Below are 17,177 nucleotides of genomic sequence, written 5' to 3'. Positions count from 1 at the left end.
TTCTTGGAGTAGATTAATATGTCATCAATAAACACCACTACAAATTTATCCAAGAATTCATGAAATACCCGATTCATCAAATCCATAAATACTGCTGGGGTGTTGGTTAGGCCAAAAGGCATGACCAATAATTCAAAATGGCCGTACTTGGTTCTGAAAGTTGTCTTAGGCACATCCTCTGCCTTGATCTTCAATTGATGATACCCCGATTTGAGATCAATCTTGGAGATTACCTTGCAACTGATCAAATAAATCTTCTATGACGGGCAATGGATATTTATTCTTTATGGTCACCCAGTTCAGTTCTCTGTAGTCTATACACATTCTCATTGTCCCATCCTTCTATTTCACAAACAAAACTGGAGTTCCCCAAGGTGACACATTGGGCCTGATGAAACCTTTGTCTAATAAATCTTGCAATTGTTCTTTGAGTTCGGCTAACTCTGATGGTGCCATTCAATAAGGGGCTTTGGAAAGAGGTGCCGTGGCTGGGGCTAGTTCAATGGCAAACTCTACTTCCCGCTCGGGTGGCAATCCAGACAAATCTTCAGGAAAAACCTCTGGATATTCTCTTACAGTAGGAATCTTTTCTAATTCCAATTCTTGCTTTGGTTCATCCACCACGAAGGCCAAGTACCCTTGACACTCATCTCGTATTAACTTGCCAACTTGAAAAGCAGATATAACTGATGGAAGGGTATGCACTCTGGAACCCAAAAACTGAAGTTCCTCTCCCTCTGAAAATTTGAACACCACCTCCTTTTTAAAACAGTCAATACTGGCATAACTGGAAGCTAACCAATCCATTCCCAGTATCACGTCAAACCCAATCATAGGAAAGGCTATTAGGTTAGTTGGCATTTCCCTCCCACTAATAGTTATTGGACACTTAAGCAAAATCTTTTTGTAGGTCACTATATCACCTACTAGGGTTGAGACCCTCAAATTGTAATCTATTGAGTCAAATAAAACAGTAGCCTTATTGAGAAAAAAAATGGATAATTCCTGTGTTTACGTCATGTAATCCATAGAGATAACAAGATAAGTAATCCTAATTTTTTAACATAAAATGCTAAACAGGAGAGTAAAAAAGATTATACCTGTGATTACATCATTCTTGTCCTCAGCTTCTCTTGGTGTCAAAGCAAACACCCGTGCTGGCACAAGCCTCCGTTGGTTGTTGCCTTGGTTGTTCGGCCTAAATCTTTGAGGAGGGTAGGGCCTTCTGTTGTTCTCCTCAAGCAATGGAAATTCTCTAATGAAATGCCAATCCTTACCGCATTTGAAACATGACCCCACTTCCTTTCTGCGCTCCCCAACGTGTATGCAGTTACAGAACTTACAGGGGTTAGTTGTATGATTTCCCTGAATCTGTCTCTGACTTAAGCTGCTCCCCTCATTTCTCTTATTCCATGGCCCTTGATCCATACTAGAGAATCCTTGTGGAGTGGCTCTCTTGAGATTCTGCTCAACTAGTATCTCCTTGTGCACTAACTTTGAAAAATTCTGAATCTGTAGGACCATCACTAGTTCATAAATCTTGTAGTTCAGGCTGTCCTCAAACTTCTTGGCCTTATTTTCCTCATCAGGAATCAGGTATGCGGCGAAGTGTGATAATTCCGCAAACCTTGTAGCATACTGGTGCACAGTCATGGTCCCTTGTACTAAATCGTGAACTCTTGAACTCTAGCTTCCCTATCCGCTTTAGGGAAAAATCACTCTAGTCCCCTCAGCTTCCCTGATAGCTTTTTCAGAATTCCACCATCTCTTTGCTTCTCCAATTAGTTTAAAAGCTGTAAATTGAACTTTCTGCTGATCGGTACACTCCAGAACACTGAATATTTCTTCAATGTCTTGAATCCAATCCTCCGCTGCGTTTGTATCGCCTCTTCCATCAAAGGTGGGAGGATAGGTCCGATTAAATTGTTCAAACGTGCAACCCCCATCATTGTTATTTTCATTCAAATCTTCAAGGCTTCGAACTCGACGACGAGACGCCATCCTAAAAGCTTAAACTTGGTGAAACGTTCTAAAATAAATAAAGACAAAAATATTAAATAAATAAAATAAATAAATAAAATATATGTATAAACACAAATATATATATATATAAATATATATATATATATATTAGATAACTATTTAAGCCTGACATCGCTTAATACTCACATACATCTTTAGAATCTAAAACTTCAAAGTTATGAATTCAATTCCTAACATCTGCCAAATCTAAAACCTTAAATCCCATCAATGCATGGTGTATTCTCATAGTCAACTCCCTTGAGCGTTATTTTACATAAGCCTTTATTTGTTCTTTTAACTATATAAAAAAAAATAGAGAAAACTCAATAAGTGGAGTGTGAATCACTTTAGAATTTGTTAAAGGTGTACTTGGTACGACTTCATTGATTACAACAACAATAATATCAAAAGTATAAGCATATAGTCAAGGAAGAGTTATGGTTTGAATTCTATGGATATCTCTTTCATTGTTCTTTCCACCAAGTATTTTTTCAGTTTGCTTTGATTTTCCATATCCATTTCTTTCTTAGCCCTCACATTGTGGCCTGTCATTACAACCTGATTAAAGACCTTTTGATCTCTGATTTTGGTTTGACTACATTAGTGGAGAGAATTTATGAAAATTGGACTTATGTGGTTAAGTTTTGAAAGAATTCGTTTGGTTTTAGTTGTTCTACTTTTATCTGAGTTTGCAGGTGGTTTGGAGTTAAATTGACTATCTCACACACACACTTAAGGTCTTAGCTTTAGGTTGAAGTAAACGCTTAACTCTTGCTTGACAAGTTGCTAAATTTTTTATTGATTTTCCTTCTATCTTTGATGTTAAAAGAGTAAGATACTAGTGATGATATCTAATTCAAATCATGGCTTGGTGAATGATGAAACTTCTCTACAGGGTCTAGTTGATAGTCTATAGTGGTCTCTTATTTTATTCTCTATTCTTTTTGTTTGGGGACAAACAAAGTTTTAAGTTTGTGAGTGTTTGATGACTTGCATAATTTCTTATATGTTATCACTTCTTAATTTTAAACTTTAGTCTAATTTTATTTATTTTTGTTGATTTTAGGCTTTATTGTTGTCATTTAAATTTATTTCAGATTTGAAGATAAAAGGAGATCCAAATTTTAGAAGCCCATCGTCTAGGGACTCATTCTCATTTAAATGAAGAGTTTGGCACTTTGAAAAATAAAACCAAAAGAGAGTTTTACGTAGCCAAGGAGATTGTTTTGTTGTTATTTACAGAGCTGGACTCTTGGACGCGGGACATAGCAGCTTTGAATGGCTAGAGTTTTTCACGCGTGGGGGGCTTTTGGTTTTGACTTGGTCTTCAAGGAAGGGATCAAATTTTTTTTTTTTTTTTTTTTTCGTGTGCAAGCTGCAAGGAGCTAGACGAAAAACTTGATTTTTTGGCACGCTTGAAACGGAGCACTTTTGGGAGTCCTTCGTTTTTGGCTTCTGCACGCACAGGCGAGAGTGGAATTCTCGTTTTCGAAAAAAGAAGAAGAAAGCGGCGTAACGCACAGAAGAAAAGAAAAAAAAAGAAAGAGGGAGGATGCTGCGACTTGCGATGGCGGACTGCGAGGAGCATTTTTTTTAATGTTCATTTTCTTCCATTCCTTTCAGAAAAATTATGGTGAATTCGTTTATGTTGAATTTAATTTTTAGCATGAACTAAATTTTCTTTATTCTAGAAAAACGATGTAATCTAGTTCCGAACTATACTTACTTTTCTATGCTAATTTGAAGTAATTCACTTCTATATTTGTCTAATTTATTCTGAGTTTATTGCTTCTAATTAACTGGCTACTAATTAGATGATTTTTATGTTGTGATTTGTGATAAAGTGTTAAAAATTACATGATTAAGTTGCTAAAATGAATGATTTGTTTAACCAAAAAATGAATTAACCACTTAATTATATAGTAAAGTTTAATGCATGACTCAATGTTAAATTCTGATTAATATCTCAAATTTTATTCTGATATTTTACTAATGTTGCAGGGCATTGTGGAAAAAATGTTAAAAATATATGAGTATTCGTGGAATTACCCAACTGATACGGCAACTACAAAGAAAGCTCTGGAAACTCATGCAGAACACTAGTGACTTGAGGGGCAGACATGCGGATAGTGGCTTCCAGGAGACGCAGCACGCAGGTTGAACCTGGGCTGGATCGAGCGGCTCAAGGTGCGCTGCAGAGGCTGGAATGGTGCAAGGCACTCACGCGTAAGAGGAGCAACTTGAGACGCGAACTGCAGAGGAGGACTGGAGTCAAAACGCAAGGGCCTGTGGATGAAACGCACGAAGTGTAACGCGAACCTGGGCTGAGATGGAAACGCGTAGCTGAAGGTGCGAACTGCAGGACCTGGCTCAAAACCCACGAAACGGAGAGGTGAAACGCGCATCTGTGTTGGGCTGGCTCAAAACGCAGGAAATGGAGAGATGAAACGCGGACGCGGGGCTGGCTCGAAACACATGAAAAGGCCACGACTCACGCACGCTCAAAATGCAGAAAGGGGCTGCGCAAAACGCAGAGAGGGCCAGAGAGTATAAGGAGGAATTTTTATACCGTGCGCCGTCTCTCTTGTATTTTTTCTTTTTCGGATTTTTCCAAGCGGCTGGTTCTTCTTCATTTTTCTGGTTCTTTTTGCTTCTTTATTTTTCGTCTGATTTTTCTTCTGAGTTTCGGGGCTTCAGCAAATTTTGAGATTACAGTATTTTTATTTTGCAATTTTCATTCAGTGCATTAGTTAAAGATGTTTGCATTTAATCTTTTTGGACGTTTTGTTAATCTAGAGATGATAGGCTAGAGTTTTAGTTTGGGATTCAATGAATAACCCATAACTATTTGGAATTAGATTTTCTTTGATATTTAGTGCTTTTGATGATTAACTTGATGGATTATATTTCAATGTGCATCTAGAAAAGATTAGAGTTCTTTGTTCTTGGTTTAGATCAGTTGTAGACTTAAAGGCACAATTGATACTTAAACAAGTAACATGGCTTTGATAGTTTTCTTTCACTTTTCTATGATTGTCATATAACTTGTCAAGTAGTTTTTTTAGAATAAAAATTGTGGTTCATTGCTATATTATTTGACCATAATTTCTAGGAATGAGAGAATGGTTGAGAGAAGATGAAAAAAGAAGTAAATCCATCACCAAATTAATGGGTGAAAATTGCATCCCAAATGTTTGTTTAATTGCTTCTTATAAGTTTAAGTCAACTTCCGCACATTTCCTTTAAATCTCTTGATTCTTAGCGATTTTAGAAAAATAGATTCACTTTTATTTTCAGCTTTACTTGTGCTTGAACTTCCCAACAATTTCACTCATAATTCATTCCACACTCCCTTAGTAAATAACCCCATTTAGGTGTTAATATTGTTAGTGGTTAAGTTTTGAAATTTATTTCTCATATCATATTTTTTTTGTTCATCGTTAGCTCATTTAGTTTACTGTTTTCTTATCATTTTAAAATTTCGTGTCACCACAAACGGTAATATGTTGTCTTGCGAATATGAAGTATTTGCTAAATTCTCATTGTCCCTGTGAATTTGATCTTGGGATTTACCCTTGTATTACTTTGACAGCTTCTATGCTTGGAAGTCGAAATTAAAAGCTGATCAATTTGCTATCAAAAGAGGGAATTATAGGATAGATCTTGGATATTTTGGCATAGGTAAATATAGAGATCGAAAGACTTGTATGAACCTATGTAGTATTAAAATCATTGGTCTTAATCCTTTCTTGTTTTTATTAATTTGCATACTCTTGTGTAAAATGATGAACAAGAATATTTCCAATTGACTATCGAAAGAGACATTTGGATGAATTGGAGATTTGCTAACAAACAGAGAGAATTAAATTCAATTAGTTAGATGAGTAAAACATAGTGAGGAATTAGGTGAAAGTGATTTCCTGAAAGTTTTCTTCTCCATTGATTTGATCTTTGAACAACATCTTTTTTTTTTCTTTGAGTATTTTCTTTTAATTAATTTTTTTTTAAATTGCAATTACAACAAAAATCTTAGTGACTTTTTTAAATAAAGTCAAGATTAATATAATTTTGGTATTTGTCAAAAGTAAGTTATCAATCTCCGAGGACGATACTTTTCTCATCACTTTACTATAAAACTACGATACTGTATACTTGCAGTTTTGCACTGATCAAAAATCAATCATAAAGTTTACAGAAGTTCAAACTTAAAAATTTACATGATCCTCCTTATAGTCCTCAAGTTCCTACACTTCCCATCTGAAATTTCTACTTCCTATGAATCCACAGATGTCTAAACCTCAAATGTTTATAGTATGCAGAATCTCTAACTTGTCTCTGATACCAACTCCAATTGTAACGCCCCGACCCCAAGGTCAGGGCATTACAGGCGTTCCCTCGAACCCCCGTGCTCTCTACTCTTTGGTTGTAGGTGATTGTAAGGTGGTGGCAGTGAAATACGTCCATAACAATCATTATATTCATAAGAATTCAAATGGTATTTATTGTATTAAAAAAATAAATTTCTTTGATATTTTTTAATATATATGTAGAATATTCTCATCCTAAAGTTCATTTATAATACAATGAAAAAGGTTAAATATTGAACATTTATTAAGTGAGCCGTTGTCAATAAAAAAAATAAGGGAAGAATATTAAACAATACATCTCGTATACGACTTGATTAAACTCAAATTGAAGTCGAGTTACAATTCGATCTCAAACTGCTTGTCAAGTAATCTGTTTATTTAAATATAGCCATAAAAATGGAAAATTATGTGAACACAACATGGGAGATCTCAAGCTGATCTCTTGCTCAATACAGTGATCAAGATCCCACAAAATTATAATTTTCTCTCTCTTTCGTCTTCCAAATAAAGAAGACGAAGAAGATGGTAATTAAAGACCAACTTTTAAACCTTTTGCATGTATTTTATATGGACAGTGCTAGTGGGATGCCCAATGTTTATCGCTGGACATACTGCTAATGCAACTTTTTTCTTATTTATTTTAAGTATTTTTAAATAATCACTTCCTTAATTATTAAATAAAAATGAAATACATGAACAGTCAAAGGAAGTGAGCAAAATCGTAGGGCAAGTTAGAATTTTCCCTTTTATGTACGCGCGAGTCCTTTTCTTGTGCTCTCTTACTTTCCCTTCATATAAGAGAATGCTATGCTTTTGAATATAGATGATAAGGGGCCCTTTGTTTAGTAGGCTGCAAATAAAGTTTTTTGTTATAACAAATTAGTGGGATTTGTTTTAGAAATCTTTTAGCCTTGAATATGCTAATAATTAGAAATGACCTAACTTGAGTGCAACCGGGATTTTATTTTCAAATAAAGTCGACTTGTCTAACGTCTATTCTGTCCCTTTAGTGGGTGCATACCATATGTTCGATTAGATCTTATTTTCAGGTGCTCTAATTGAGAAGATCGATGGGCATGCATGCAGTACATGACTGTACTAACTCGTTTACAAGCTGCATGCTTAACCTTGATGATCTTTGTACAAAATTTCTGCCCAATATTAGCGAATCTCGAATATGTCTGTATTTTTTTTTCCATTCGATATTGTACTCGTTCAACTTCGCTAGGGAATTGAAACACTTAAATTACCATGTCGTCGATATTCAAATGCATGATGCTTATTTACAAACTAACCATTTGAAGATAAGGTTCACAACTTCCACTAGCTCAAAACAACACTTGATCAAAGACACTATCGGTATATGATCACATGCATTTCTGCTGCTTACATTGATCATTAATCGACCCAAAAATCATAGCCAGCATCATATCAAACATCTGAATACATTGGCTCTTGGTGGCACCTCGCAGTAGTTGGAGCCATAAATCCAGGGTCTGTTTCAGGCATGAATATGTCCTGGAATGAAAAATATGGCAGCTCCCATATACTTTGGATTATTTCAGAAGCGTTGGACGAACTAAAATTGATCTCGTCCTGATCTATCGTGTATTGGTTTCTAGCATCTTCAACTGGAGGGTCAGTACTGCTTGAAGAAGAGACAATATCATTAGTAGACATATAGATTTGTAGTGACGTCGGGATACCTTTAATGCCATCCATGTTTGGCACTTTTGGGGAATCACTAATTAGTTGGAGATCTTGATTCCCAGAAGAATCATTCTTGTTAGCTTCAACTTCCTCGGATGTTCCCACCAATTCTGATATAGTTGTTGATGACGAATTGTTTTTACTGTGCTTTTTCAGGTGGGCGTGCCAGTAATTTTTTATTTCATTGTCAGTTCTTCCTGGAAGCTTGGCAGCAATTGTCAGTATCATATTACATACCCAATTAAGAAGTAACAATGTCTTATAAAAGTACAAAATTAGATATTAAAACTAGTCAGAAATATTGATAAAATTTATTTCTTCTTTTTCCCTCGCCCACGGGGATTCTGTTGCAACGACATAACACGCTCCATTTGCACCATCATCTCTCGTTGCACTTGCTCTTGCACTTCACTGCGTATTCTTTCCTCCTGGTCTCTCTGTTGGTCCTGCAAACGCGTCTCTAAATGAGACTGTCGTTCTAAGAGAGACTCTAACTCTTGCTGTCTCGACCTCATATACTCATTCTCACGCCGTGCAGCTTCTAAATCTGCTGTAAGATTATTAATTTGTGAAGCCGATGAGGTTGAGGAGGATGAACATTTATGCTTGATAGATCGTCCCAAACCTCTTGCCATACTAGACTGCGGCCCGAGCACTTGGGTGAATATGTCTATGTCACTAGGAGAGGATTCCGCAGAAGTCGACTGCATCTCCAACATTTTGTTCTGCAATTTAAAAGGTAATGATCGTAAATAATTAGTAACGTATTAAAAGAATAGAAATAAGAAATAAACTATTAAAATGTTCTATAAAAAATTTATTTAACAAAATTAACACTGCTTACATAATTATCTGCAGCGACAGGATCCATCCACTCACTATGCTCATTAGAGATTAGCAAGTATAAGAGATTAGAGATTTAATATATATATATATATATCAAGTATATTAGTTTATTATTAATATTTCGGTGCTTTTTTTTTAATATTCGTATATAATAATATATATCATATATTTTTTTTATAAATTTTCATATATATATAATATATAAAATAGATTTATATTAGTTAGTATACTACTATACAATACGGCGTCGTTTCTATTGCAATAGAACTTTCTTTTTAATTTTTGAATGCATGTTATTATGTTACTTGTTTTATTTAGTTGTATTTCTTGTTATAATCAAAAGTTTAATTAATTTAGATTGTAATGTTGAGAAAATTGAAATTTAAAAGCTCACAAATTTTTTTTTTTTAAAAAAAGTGGGTCAAATATGAAATTAAAAAAGATAAAAAAATAATAATAAAAAAATCCGACTCTGCTCCGACTCCGCTCCGACAAGTCGGAGTCGGAGTCGGAGCGGATTTTATATATTGCTAAACTTTATAAATATAAGAAGCACTCACAAAAAAACCAATAATCTAATTGTCAATAATATTATATAACATCCTAATATATAACTTAAACATTTATAATATAATATATTATATTGACAAACGTTCGAACGTAATAATAAGTACGTTCGAACGTTCTATGTATATAAGGCCAAAACCGAACGTCGAAACGCATTTCCCTGCCCGTATCCATCGTCTTCTCCGTTATTTGCCGCCACGCCGCCGTCACCGCCGCCGTCAACTCCGCCACAACCGTCACTAAAAGGTAGGCATTCATCTTTTATGCAAATAACATGTATTTTATTGAGATTTAGATTGACATTTGGATTGAGTTTGGTTTAAAACCGGATAAATATTACCGGATTTTCAACTTCATTTTCCGGCCACCACGACCAGTCATTGGCCGAATAGTCACCGTAGAAATGTTTCTTGAAGTGTATACTTCATTTACATGGTGACATTTCGGCATTTAGACCCTTGTAGAGAAATTTTCGAGATTTCAATAATGGCTGAGTCGACTCAGCCATTCTGCGTCAAAACGTTCGAACGTTTCACCAAGACATTCGAACGTACGACGTTTAAATTACCGAGCCGTTACAGCTTCCATGTTCGAACGTTAATCGTCTTACATTCGGACGTGAATATTATTAAACGACATATGTTCGAACGTTAATATTTACTTTCGCACGTAAATCACATACGGTCGGACGTTTAATTATAACATCCGAACGTAGTGATTTTCTACATTATTCATGCTTCGACGTTCGGACGTTCATATTTACGTTCACACGTAAAACAAATACGTTCGAACTTAAATTCGAACGTATTTGTTTACTGCTTATGTTCGAACGTACATCTGTACATTCGAACGTATTTGTTTTACGTTTGAACGTAAATTTATTTACATTATTTTACGTGCGAACGTATAAGTTAACGTCCGAACGTTTTTGTCTTTAACGTTCGAACGTTAAAGATAAAACGTTCGAACGTTAATCCAGAGCATCTTAAAATTAATACAAAAAAATGCATTATTCTAAATAATTTTTTTTTCCTTTTCTATTTTCAGGATATGGCTCTTCCACTGCATACACGAAAACGAGGGAGGGAAGGAGCCACGTCGGACACTGCCCGTATCGGAGCTCGTACTGTTATGGTAGAGAGAGAGGTCTTAATTAATGAGTTCGACGAACTCTGTTGGCAGCAGACTAACCTAAGAGATGTTTTCCTCAGTAGAGGCTGGGGAAATATCTGCACATTGAGGGGGAAGGTATACCCCTCAATGGTTCAAGAATTCTATATGGGGATGTGTGACATGCCTCCGGATGCATCCTCTCACACCGTGACTGTACGCGGTGTTTCCATTGAGGTATCGGCAGATGTCATCGGCGAGCACATCGGGATTCATCGAGGTGCTCAGACATTTACACACTCAACACCCCGTGAGGATGTAGGCACTTCTGCATCATCTACTGGCCGGGGATGTGAGCCAGCATCAGCCGATGATGCAGGCCAGTCAGAGGCTGAGGATACTGGCGTCGAGGCTCGGGATGATGACCGAGACGAAGATTTCTACATCCTCACCGGGAGGGATCGCATGCAGATCGAGCGGAAGAACGCCTTCAACCAGAACCATCTGCTGCATTTCTTCCGCATGTTGCACCTTATTGTTGCAACAAATGTCGATCCTGTGGCTCATAAAACCACATTTAGTCGGCTTCGGGCACAATTTTTGATACGAGTGGCACGTGGAGATCCTATAGATTTGCCACTGCACATTTTTGAGAGGATCCGTTACGAGGCGAGCATCGTCTCCACGGATAATCTCCCATATGGTGTCCTCATCAGCCGACTATTACTTGCACGGGGAGTGCCGACCCAGCCAGAGGAGCGGGTCAAAGATCAGATGAGCCCCCTCGACATGACCACGCATCGGCGTAGCATTGGACAGGCGAGGGGACGTCAGCCACCCCCTGTAGAGGATCTAGTTCCTCCAACGCAGCCTGAGCCAGGTCATGTCGGGAGTAGTAGTCAGCATACGCCGAGTACATCTGCAGGAGATGTGCGGCCTGCTTGGGTTGATGCGGTCATCTCACAGCTGACTGCGCATATTGATCATAAGATCGATCGATCGCTCGAGGCTATATCGGCGTCTGTTGCCGAACTCACCCATCGTGTAACTATCCTCAACGACAAGGTTGATACCTTGACTGAGGAAGTACGGAGTTCGACTTTTGCGGATAACGTTATCATCTGACTGTTGTTTACTACGTTCTATCAATTTTTGTATTTTATTTTTAATATTTGTAACGAAAAATATTATGGAATATTTTTATCGTTTTTTCATTTCAATTTTTAATCTTCTTTGATGTTATAGTTTTCAACTTTAATACTAAATCACTGCATTTCAAATATATATAAATCAATAATATATATTTATATATTACAAAGTGTGTATATATAAATATATACAATTCAATTTTTTAGACTTGTTCACAAATTATGCACAATAAAAATACATAATTTTTAAATTAAAGTCATTTAATTTAAATTTACAATGAACGTTCGAATGTTATTACTTAACGTTCGAACATTGGTGCAAACATTTTACGTTCGAACGTAAAATTAATAACATTCGAACGGTTGCGCCAAAACATTTTACTTTCCAACGTAAACAGACATAACGTTCAAAAGTATATGTGACGTTCGAACGCATATTTCTCATACGTTCGAATGTAAAAAAATCTCATTCTATCTTTAGTGACGGTTTCCAAAAACTGTCACAGAAAATGCCTTTTAGTGACGGTCTAGGGACTGTCACAATTTCTCAACCGTCACTAAAAAGCAATTGTGTTGTAGTGTGGGATGCCCAATGTTTATCGCTGGACATACTGCTAATGCAACTTTTTTCTTATTTATTTTAAGTATTTTTAAATAATCACTTCTTTAATTATTAAATAAAAATGAAATACATGAACAGTCAAAGGAAGTGAGCAAAATCGTAGGGCAAGTTAGAATTTTCCCTTTTATGTACGCGCGAGTCCTTTTCTTGTGCTCTCTTACTTTCCCTTCATATAAGAGTATATAAGAGTATGCTATCCTTTTGACTATAGATGATAAGGGGCCCTTACTTTAGTAGGCTGCAAATAAAGTTTTTTGTTATAACAAATTAGTGGGAGTTGTTTTAGAAATCTTTTAGCCTTGAATATGCTAAAAATTAGATATGACCTAACTTGAGTGCAACCGGGATTTTATTTTCAAAGTCGAATTGTCTAACGTCTATTCTGTCCCTTTAGTGGTGCATACCATATGTTCGATTAGATCTTATTTTCAGGTGCTCTAATTGAGAAGATCGATGGGCATGCATGCAGTACATGACTGTACTAACTCGTTTACAAGCTGCATGCTTAACCTTGATGATCTTTGTACAAAATTTCTGCCCAATATTAGCGAATCTCGAATATGTCTGCATTTTTTTTCCATTCGATATTGTACTCGTTCAACTTCGCTAGGGAATTGAAACACATAAATTACCATGTCGTGGATATTCAAATGCATGATGCTTATTTACAAACTAACCATTTGAAGATATTGTTCACAACTTCCACTAGCTCAAAACAACACTTGATCAAAGACACTATCAGTACATGATCACATGCATTGCTGCTGCTTACATTGATCATTAATCGACCCAAAAATCATAGCCAGCATCATTGCAAACATCTGAATACATTGGCTCTTGTTGGCAGCTCGCAGTAGTTGGAGCCATAAATCCAGGGTCCCTTTCAGGCATGAATATGTCCTGGAATGAAAAATATGGCAGCTCCCATATACCACGGATTATTTCAGATGAATTGGACGAACTAAAATTGATCTCGTCCTGATCTATCATGTATTGGTTGCTAACATCTTCAACTGGAGGATCAGTACTGCTTGAAGAAGAGACAATATCATTAGTAGACATATGGATTTGTAGTGACGTCGGGATACCTTTAATGCCATCCATGTTTGGCACTTTTGGTGAATCGCTAATTAGTAGGAGATCTTGATTCCCAGAAGAATCATTCTTGTTAGCTTCAACTTCCTCGGATGTTCCTACCAATTCTGATAAAGTTGTTGATGACGAAATGTTCTTACTGAGCTTTTTCAGGTGGGCGTGCCAGTAATTTTTTATTTCATTGTCAGTTCTTCCAGGAAGCTTGGCAGCAATTGCAGACCATCTGAAATAAATTGAAGACTGTAAGGCCGACATTATATATCAAGTACTGCTGCAATTTAGAAGAGCCTGATTTTTCTTTCTTCACAATATATATCATCAACATTAGGGTTTAACTGAAGTCTGAAAGCTTTCGCTTTTCCATCTTCTAGAAGCCATATATGTTGTAGTTTATCCATGTGATGTCAATCGATGGTGAGAATTTAAGAAATGCTAATTCGATTGGAAAGTTAACTGTTCATGTTAACTTCAAACTGATTCTAAAAGCCTGCCAGACTTCAATCACCATTTACAAATTATAATGCACTTTAGACATTCACGTAATTCTGCATTTTATATCAATCATGATGAGAGTTTAATATATAGCGATGTGTGCATTTAAAGAACATTGTGTATAGTTTCCATATAGAATTTGTAATGAATGTACTTACCGGTTCCCCAGCAGTTCATGCCACTTAAGTATAGTTTCTTGGTCTTCTTGGCTGAAGTTCCCCCGCTTAATCTCAGGCCTAAGGTAATTCATCCATCGGAGCCTACAACTTTTTCCGGATCGCGTCAAACCTAAAATAAAAGAAAGTGTTAAGAAAAAAATGTAAATATTTGAAACTAAATCTTTCTATCAACTGATTTAAATTTTTAAAGTAAATCGTTATTTTACATTATATCAGAATAGATCGAGGTCCTGAGTTCAAATGTTTACTCTACACTTAAATTATTTAACTAAATATTGCACATTTTGGGCCACTTATTTAGAGAGAGTTTGTGTCACAAGTGAGTAAGAGTGTAAAGATAAGAAATAAATAATTAAAAATCTACTTGTTCTTGTCAACTTATAAAACTTTTGAGACAAGTTATCATGGAAAGAAAAAGCAAGAAAATTTGGAAATTAATTAATCAAAGTATGTATAATATATTGATCACAGGCTGAACACGTACGCATATACGTACACCCAAAACAAGTATTGCATGCAGACACCCCGAATGATAAAGCTAATAGAAATATATATAACGTTTAAGATCATCTGCTAATTAATTTCCTACCAGAAGCTTCAGGCATCCGATTCCAATTCCAAATGCCGTATCGCTTAATGTAGGCTTTCAACTTCTGGTCTTCTTCAGGACTCCATGAGGCTCTTGATCTCCCGGGCATTTTCTCACCATCCGAAGTCTTCGGCATCATCATCATCTCTAAGTACTGCCCGGATATTTCAACTTGCAGAGACCTTAAAACCATATAAATAGTTACGAATATTAAGTGCTTCGTAGTGTCGTAGGTTTGATGAGTCAAGAACGTGTTTGAAAGTTTTAGATGTTCAATTGACAACGATTTCCAAAGATTAAAAAGAAAGCTTATTTTATAAGGTCCTGGATCAGGTCTTAATATATATATACTTTATTTATAGTCAAATGAAATTGATCATTTTTTATTTATTTTTTATTTTTTTGTGATGGATGGGCAAGTTGATCATATATATGTGTTTTTTATTCCGTTGTCGATCGAGAAAGAATATAAGGTCAAGCCAGTGGTGGACGTTGTAGTATTAGCAAATCATCAAGAGGATATCAAGTGGAAGGTGCATGGAGCTAGCTGGAAGGCACCGAAGTTCATTATTGAATGAAATTCTTTGTCTAAAAATTCTTCAGTAATCCTTAACTTGAAAAATTAGTAAATATTTTAAGGTAATATTCCAAAAGTAGAACATTAATATATATAGGATACGTACCTGTTATGGAACGGCTAATAGTAAAAGTACTTGATTGTAAGACAAAGAAATCATCCATAAATTACTCTTTAATTAATTAACAAATCTCTTCATTATGAGTGGAAGGGTTTTAATACCACCATAAGGGCACATGGGGTGCTACCATTAGCCTAGGTCGTGGTGGCCCGAAAAATCACTCAACTCACACTACAAGAAAAAGCCGTTTATGCGGCCAAAGAAAATTGTGGCGAGCTGGTGTTGGACGACATAAGGCCTTTTTAACTGTAGCGGTGTTTTTCTTGTGGAGAGCGACTAAACCACCGCTAAAAAGACTATTTGCGGAGACAATATGTCGCCGCAAATATAATCCTAGATAATATAACACTTATGGGTCTTTGACGGCGACGTTTTCGCTGTATCTGCGGCAATTTTGAAGCGCTGCAAAATGGGAGATTAAAATCCCGCAAAGTGCAACGCGCGTCCCCTTCTTTCTTTTTCCCCCTTCTTTCTTTACCTCTCCCGCTTCTTTCTTTTTCCCCAAATCGAGACTCCCTCTCTATCGTTTGAGTTTGCTGCCGCCTTCCCAAGCCGTGCCTGCTGCAGTGCCGTCGCCACCTCGCCGAGGAGATGAGTCTCTCAATCCTCCGTCTGTTTCTTTCTCTATCTTTGTCTATGTGTGTGTGCGCCTCTCTCCCTGTCGGTTTCTCTCACTCTCTATTTCGCCCTAATTTTCTCTCTCTCAGTTTCATCGTCGTATGTGGGAGATCTCAGCCGGATCGTGGACGAGGGGGGCTGCTGCTCAATGAATGGGTCTGTACGTGTTTTTCAAATTTTTCCTGTAAGACCCAGCATTGCTAGACCCATGCACGCGGTTCACGTTTTCAGAAATCATTTCACGGGTTCACGCCACGCATCGCACGGTTCACGTTTTTCGTTTCCATTTTTGTGCATGTTTTTCTTCCCTTTTATTTAGGTTTGATCCACTTTCTATTTTGATCTATATATATATATGAAGCAACTACAACCCTAGACTAAGTGCCGCTCGGTTCCCTCTTCACAGAAGACCACGGTTTCTCTGCAAAACACCAAACTGAAGCCTCGGTCTGCAACAATAGATGGCCACCTGCAGAGCCACTTCCGTGCAGCAACTCCACCACACCAAGCGAAACCACGCCGGTATCTAGGTCGTTCGGAGTCCATCACCCCAACCGCACGCCACCTCAGTCTCACGGTGCTGCCATCCAACGCACGTAGCCCCGGTTTCAAGCTCCGAAACACTCTGTTTTTGTTGTCAAAAAACAGAGCATTGTCTAAGCCGCGGTGATCACCCTCCATTGTGCACTCCTCCGTGCTGCGCCTCCACAGAAACCACCGGCGAGGTCATTCCTCCACCCAGGTCCGCCTCACGCTGCCTCATCCCACGCTAGGAGCCACTCCACGCCGCCGTGTATATCCCCACCCTCCGTAAGTGCTTCCGCCGCACTGTGTGAAGTGAGTTTTCTGTTTCTCGTGTACTTACATATATATATATATGCATGAATGTATACGAAAATTTATTTGTTTTCTTCTGGTGTAAATATATATATATATATATATTGTACATATATATATACGGATTTTCTGGTGTAAATATATGTAGATATATATATATATACGGATGTATATGTAAAATCATATTAAATTAATAGTAGGAAATAATAACGTTTTGTTTTATTTTATTTTATTTTATTTTCTGTTCTCTTAGTGCGCCTCCAAAGTAGTGTTGGGG

General features: G+C 36.9%; 3 protein-coding genes across 3 annotated transcripts; all 3 read right to left on the bottom strand.

The window, feature by feature from the left end:
* Positions 1 to 456: 456 nt before the first annotated feature.
* On the bottom strand, positions 457 to 1,653 carry LOC108992526. Its single transcript, XM_018967126.1, has 2 exons — positions 1,101 to 1,653; positions 457 to 953 (listed from the first exon to the last, which is right to left on the bottom strand). Exons 1-2 carry the CDS (start codon positions 1,651 to 1,653, stop codon positions 457 to 459), a joined length of 1,050 nt encoding a protein of 349 aa, XP_018822671.1.
* Positions 1,654 to 7,820: 6,167 nt separating this feature from the next.
* On the bottom strand, positions 7,821 to 8,327 carry LOC118348176 (transcription factor MYB15-like). The gene has a single exon (XM_035689178.1). The coding sequence runs from the start codon at positions 8,325 to 8,327 to the stop codon at positions 7,821 to 7,823; it is 507 nt and encodes a 168-aa protein (XP_035545071.1).
* Positions 8,328 to 13,172: 4,845 nt separating this feature from the next.
* LOC118348175 (transcription factor MYB14-like) lies at positions 13,173 to 16,744 on the bottom strand. The gene is made up of 4 exons (XM_035689177.1): positions 16,533 to 16,744; positions 14,748 to 14,929; positions 14,138 to 14,267; positions 13,173 to 13,710 (listed from the first exon to the last, which is right to left on the bottom strand). The coding sequence occupies exons 1-4, from the start codon at positions 16,742 to 16,744 to the stop codon at positions 13,173 to 13,175; spliced, it is 1,062 nt and encodes a 353-aa protein (XP_035545070.1).
* Between the last annotated feature and the right edge of the window lie 433 nt (positions 16,745 to 17,177).

The sequence above is a fragment of the Juglans regia genome, chromosome 4 (genome assembly GCF_001411555.2).
Source record: "Juglans regia cultivar Chandler chromosome 4, Walnut 2.0, whole genome shotgun sequence".
Classification (NCBI taxonomy): Eukaryota; Viridiplantae; Streptophyta; class Magnoliopsida; order Fagales; family Juglandaceae; genus Juglans; species Juglans regia.
Note: the sequence above shows the minus strand (reverse complement) of the source record. Positions and strands in the feature narration are given on the sequence as shown.

Coding starts and splice junctions, on each gene's coding strand:
- LOC108992526 (XM_018967126.1), bottom strand. CDS start 1,653: ATGACTGTGCACCAGTATGCTACAAGGTTTGCGGAATTATCACACTTC. Junction 954..1,100: donor CAAGAATGATGTAATCACAG/GTATAATCTTTT, acceptor TTGACTCAATAG/ATTACAATTTGAGGGTCTCA.
- LOC118348176 (XM_035689178.1), bottom strand. CDS start 8,327: ATGATACTGACAATTGCTGCCAAGCTTCCAGGAAGAACTGACAATGAA.
- LOC118348175 (XM_035689177.1), bottom strand. CDS start 16,744: ATGGAGGGTGATCACCGCGGCTTAGACAATGCTCTGTTTTTTGACAAC. Junction 14,930..16,532: donor GCACGGAAGTGGCTCTGCAG/GTGGCCATCTAT, acceptor TATGGTTTTAAG/GTCTCTGCAAGTTGAAATAT. Junction 13,711..14,137: donor CATGAACTGCTGGGGAACCG/GTAAGTACATTC, acceptor AATTTATTTCAG/ATGGTCTGCAATTGCTGCCA.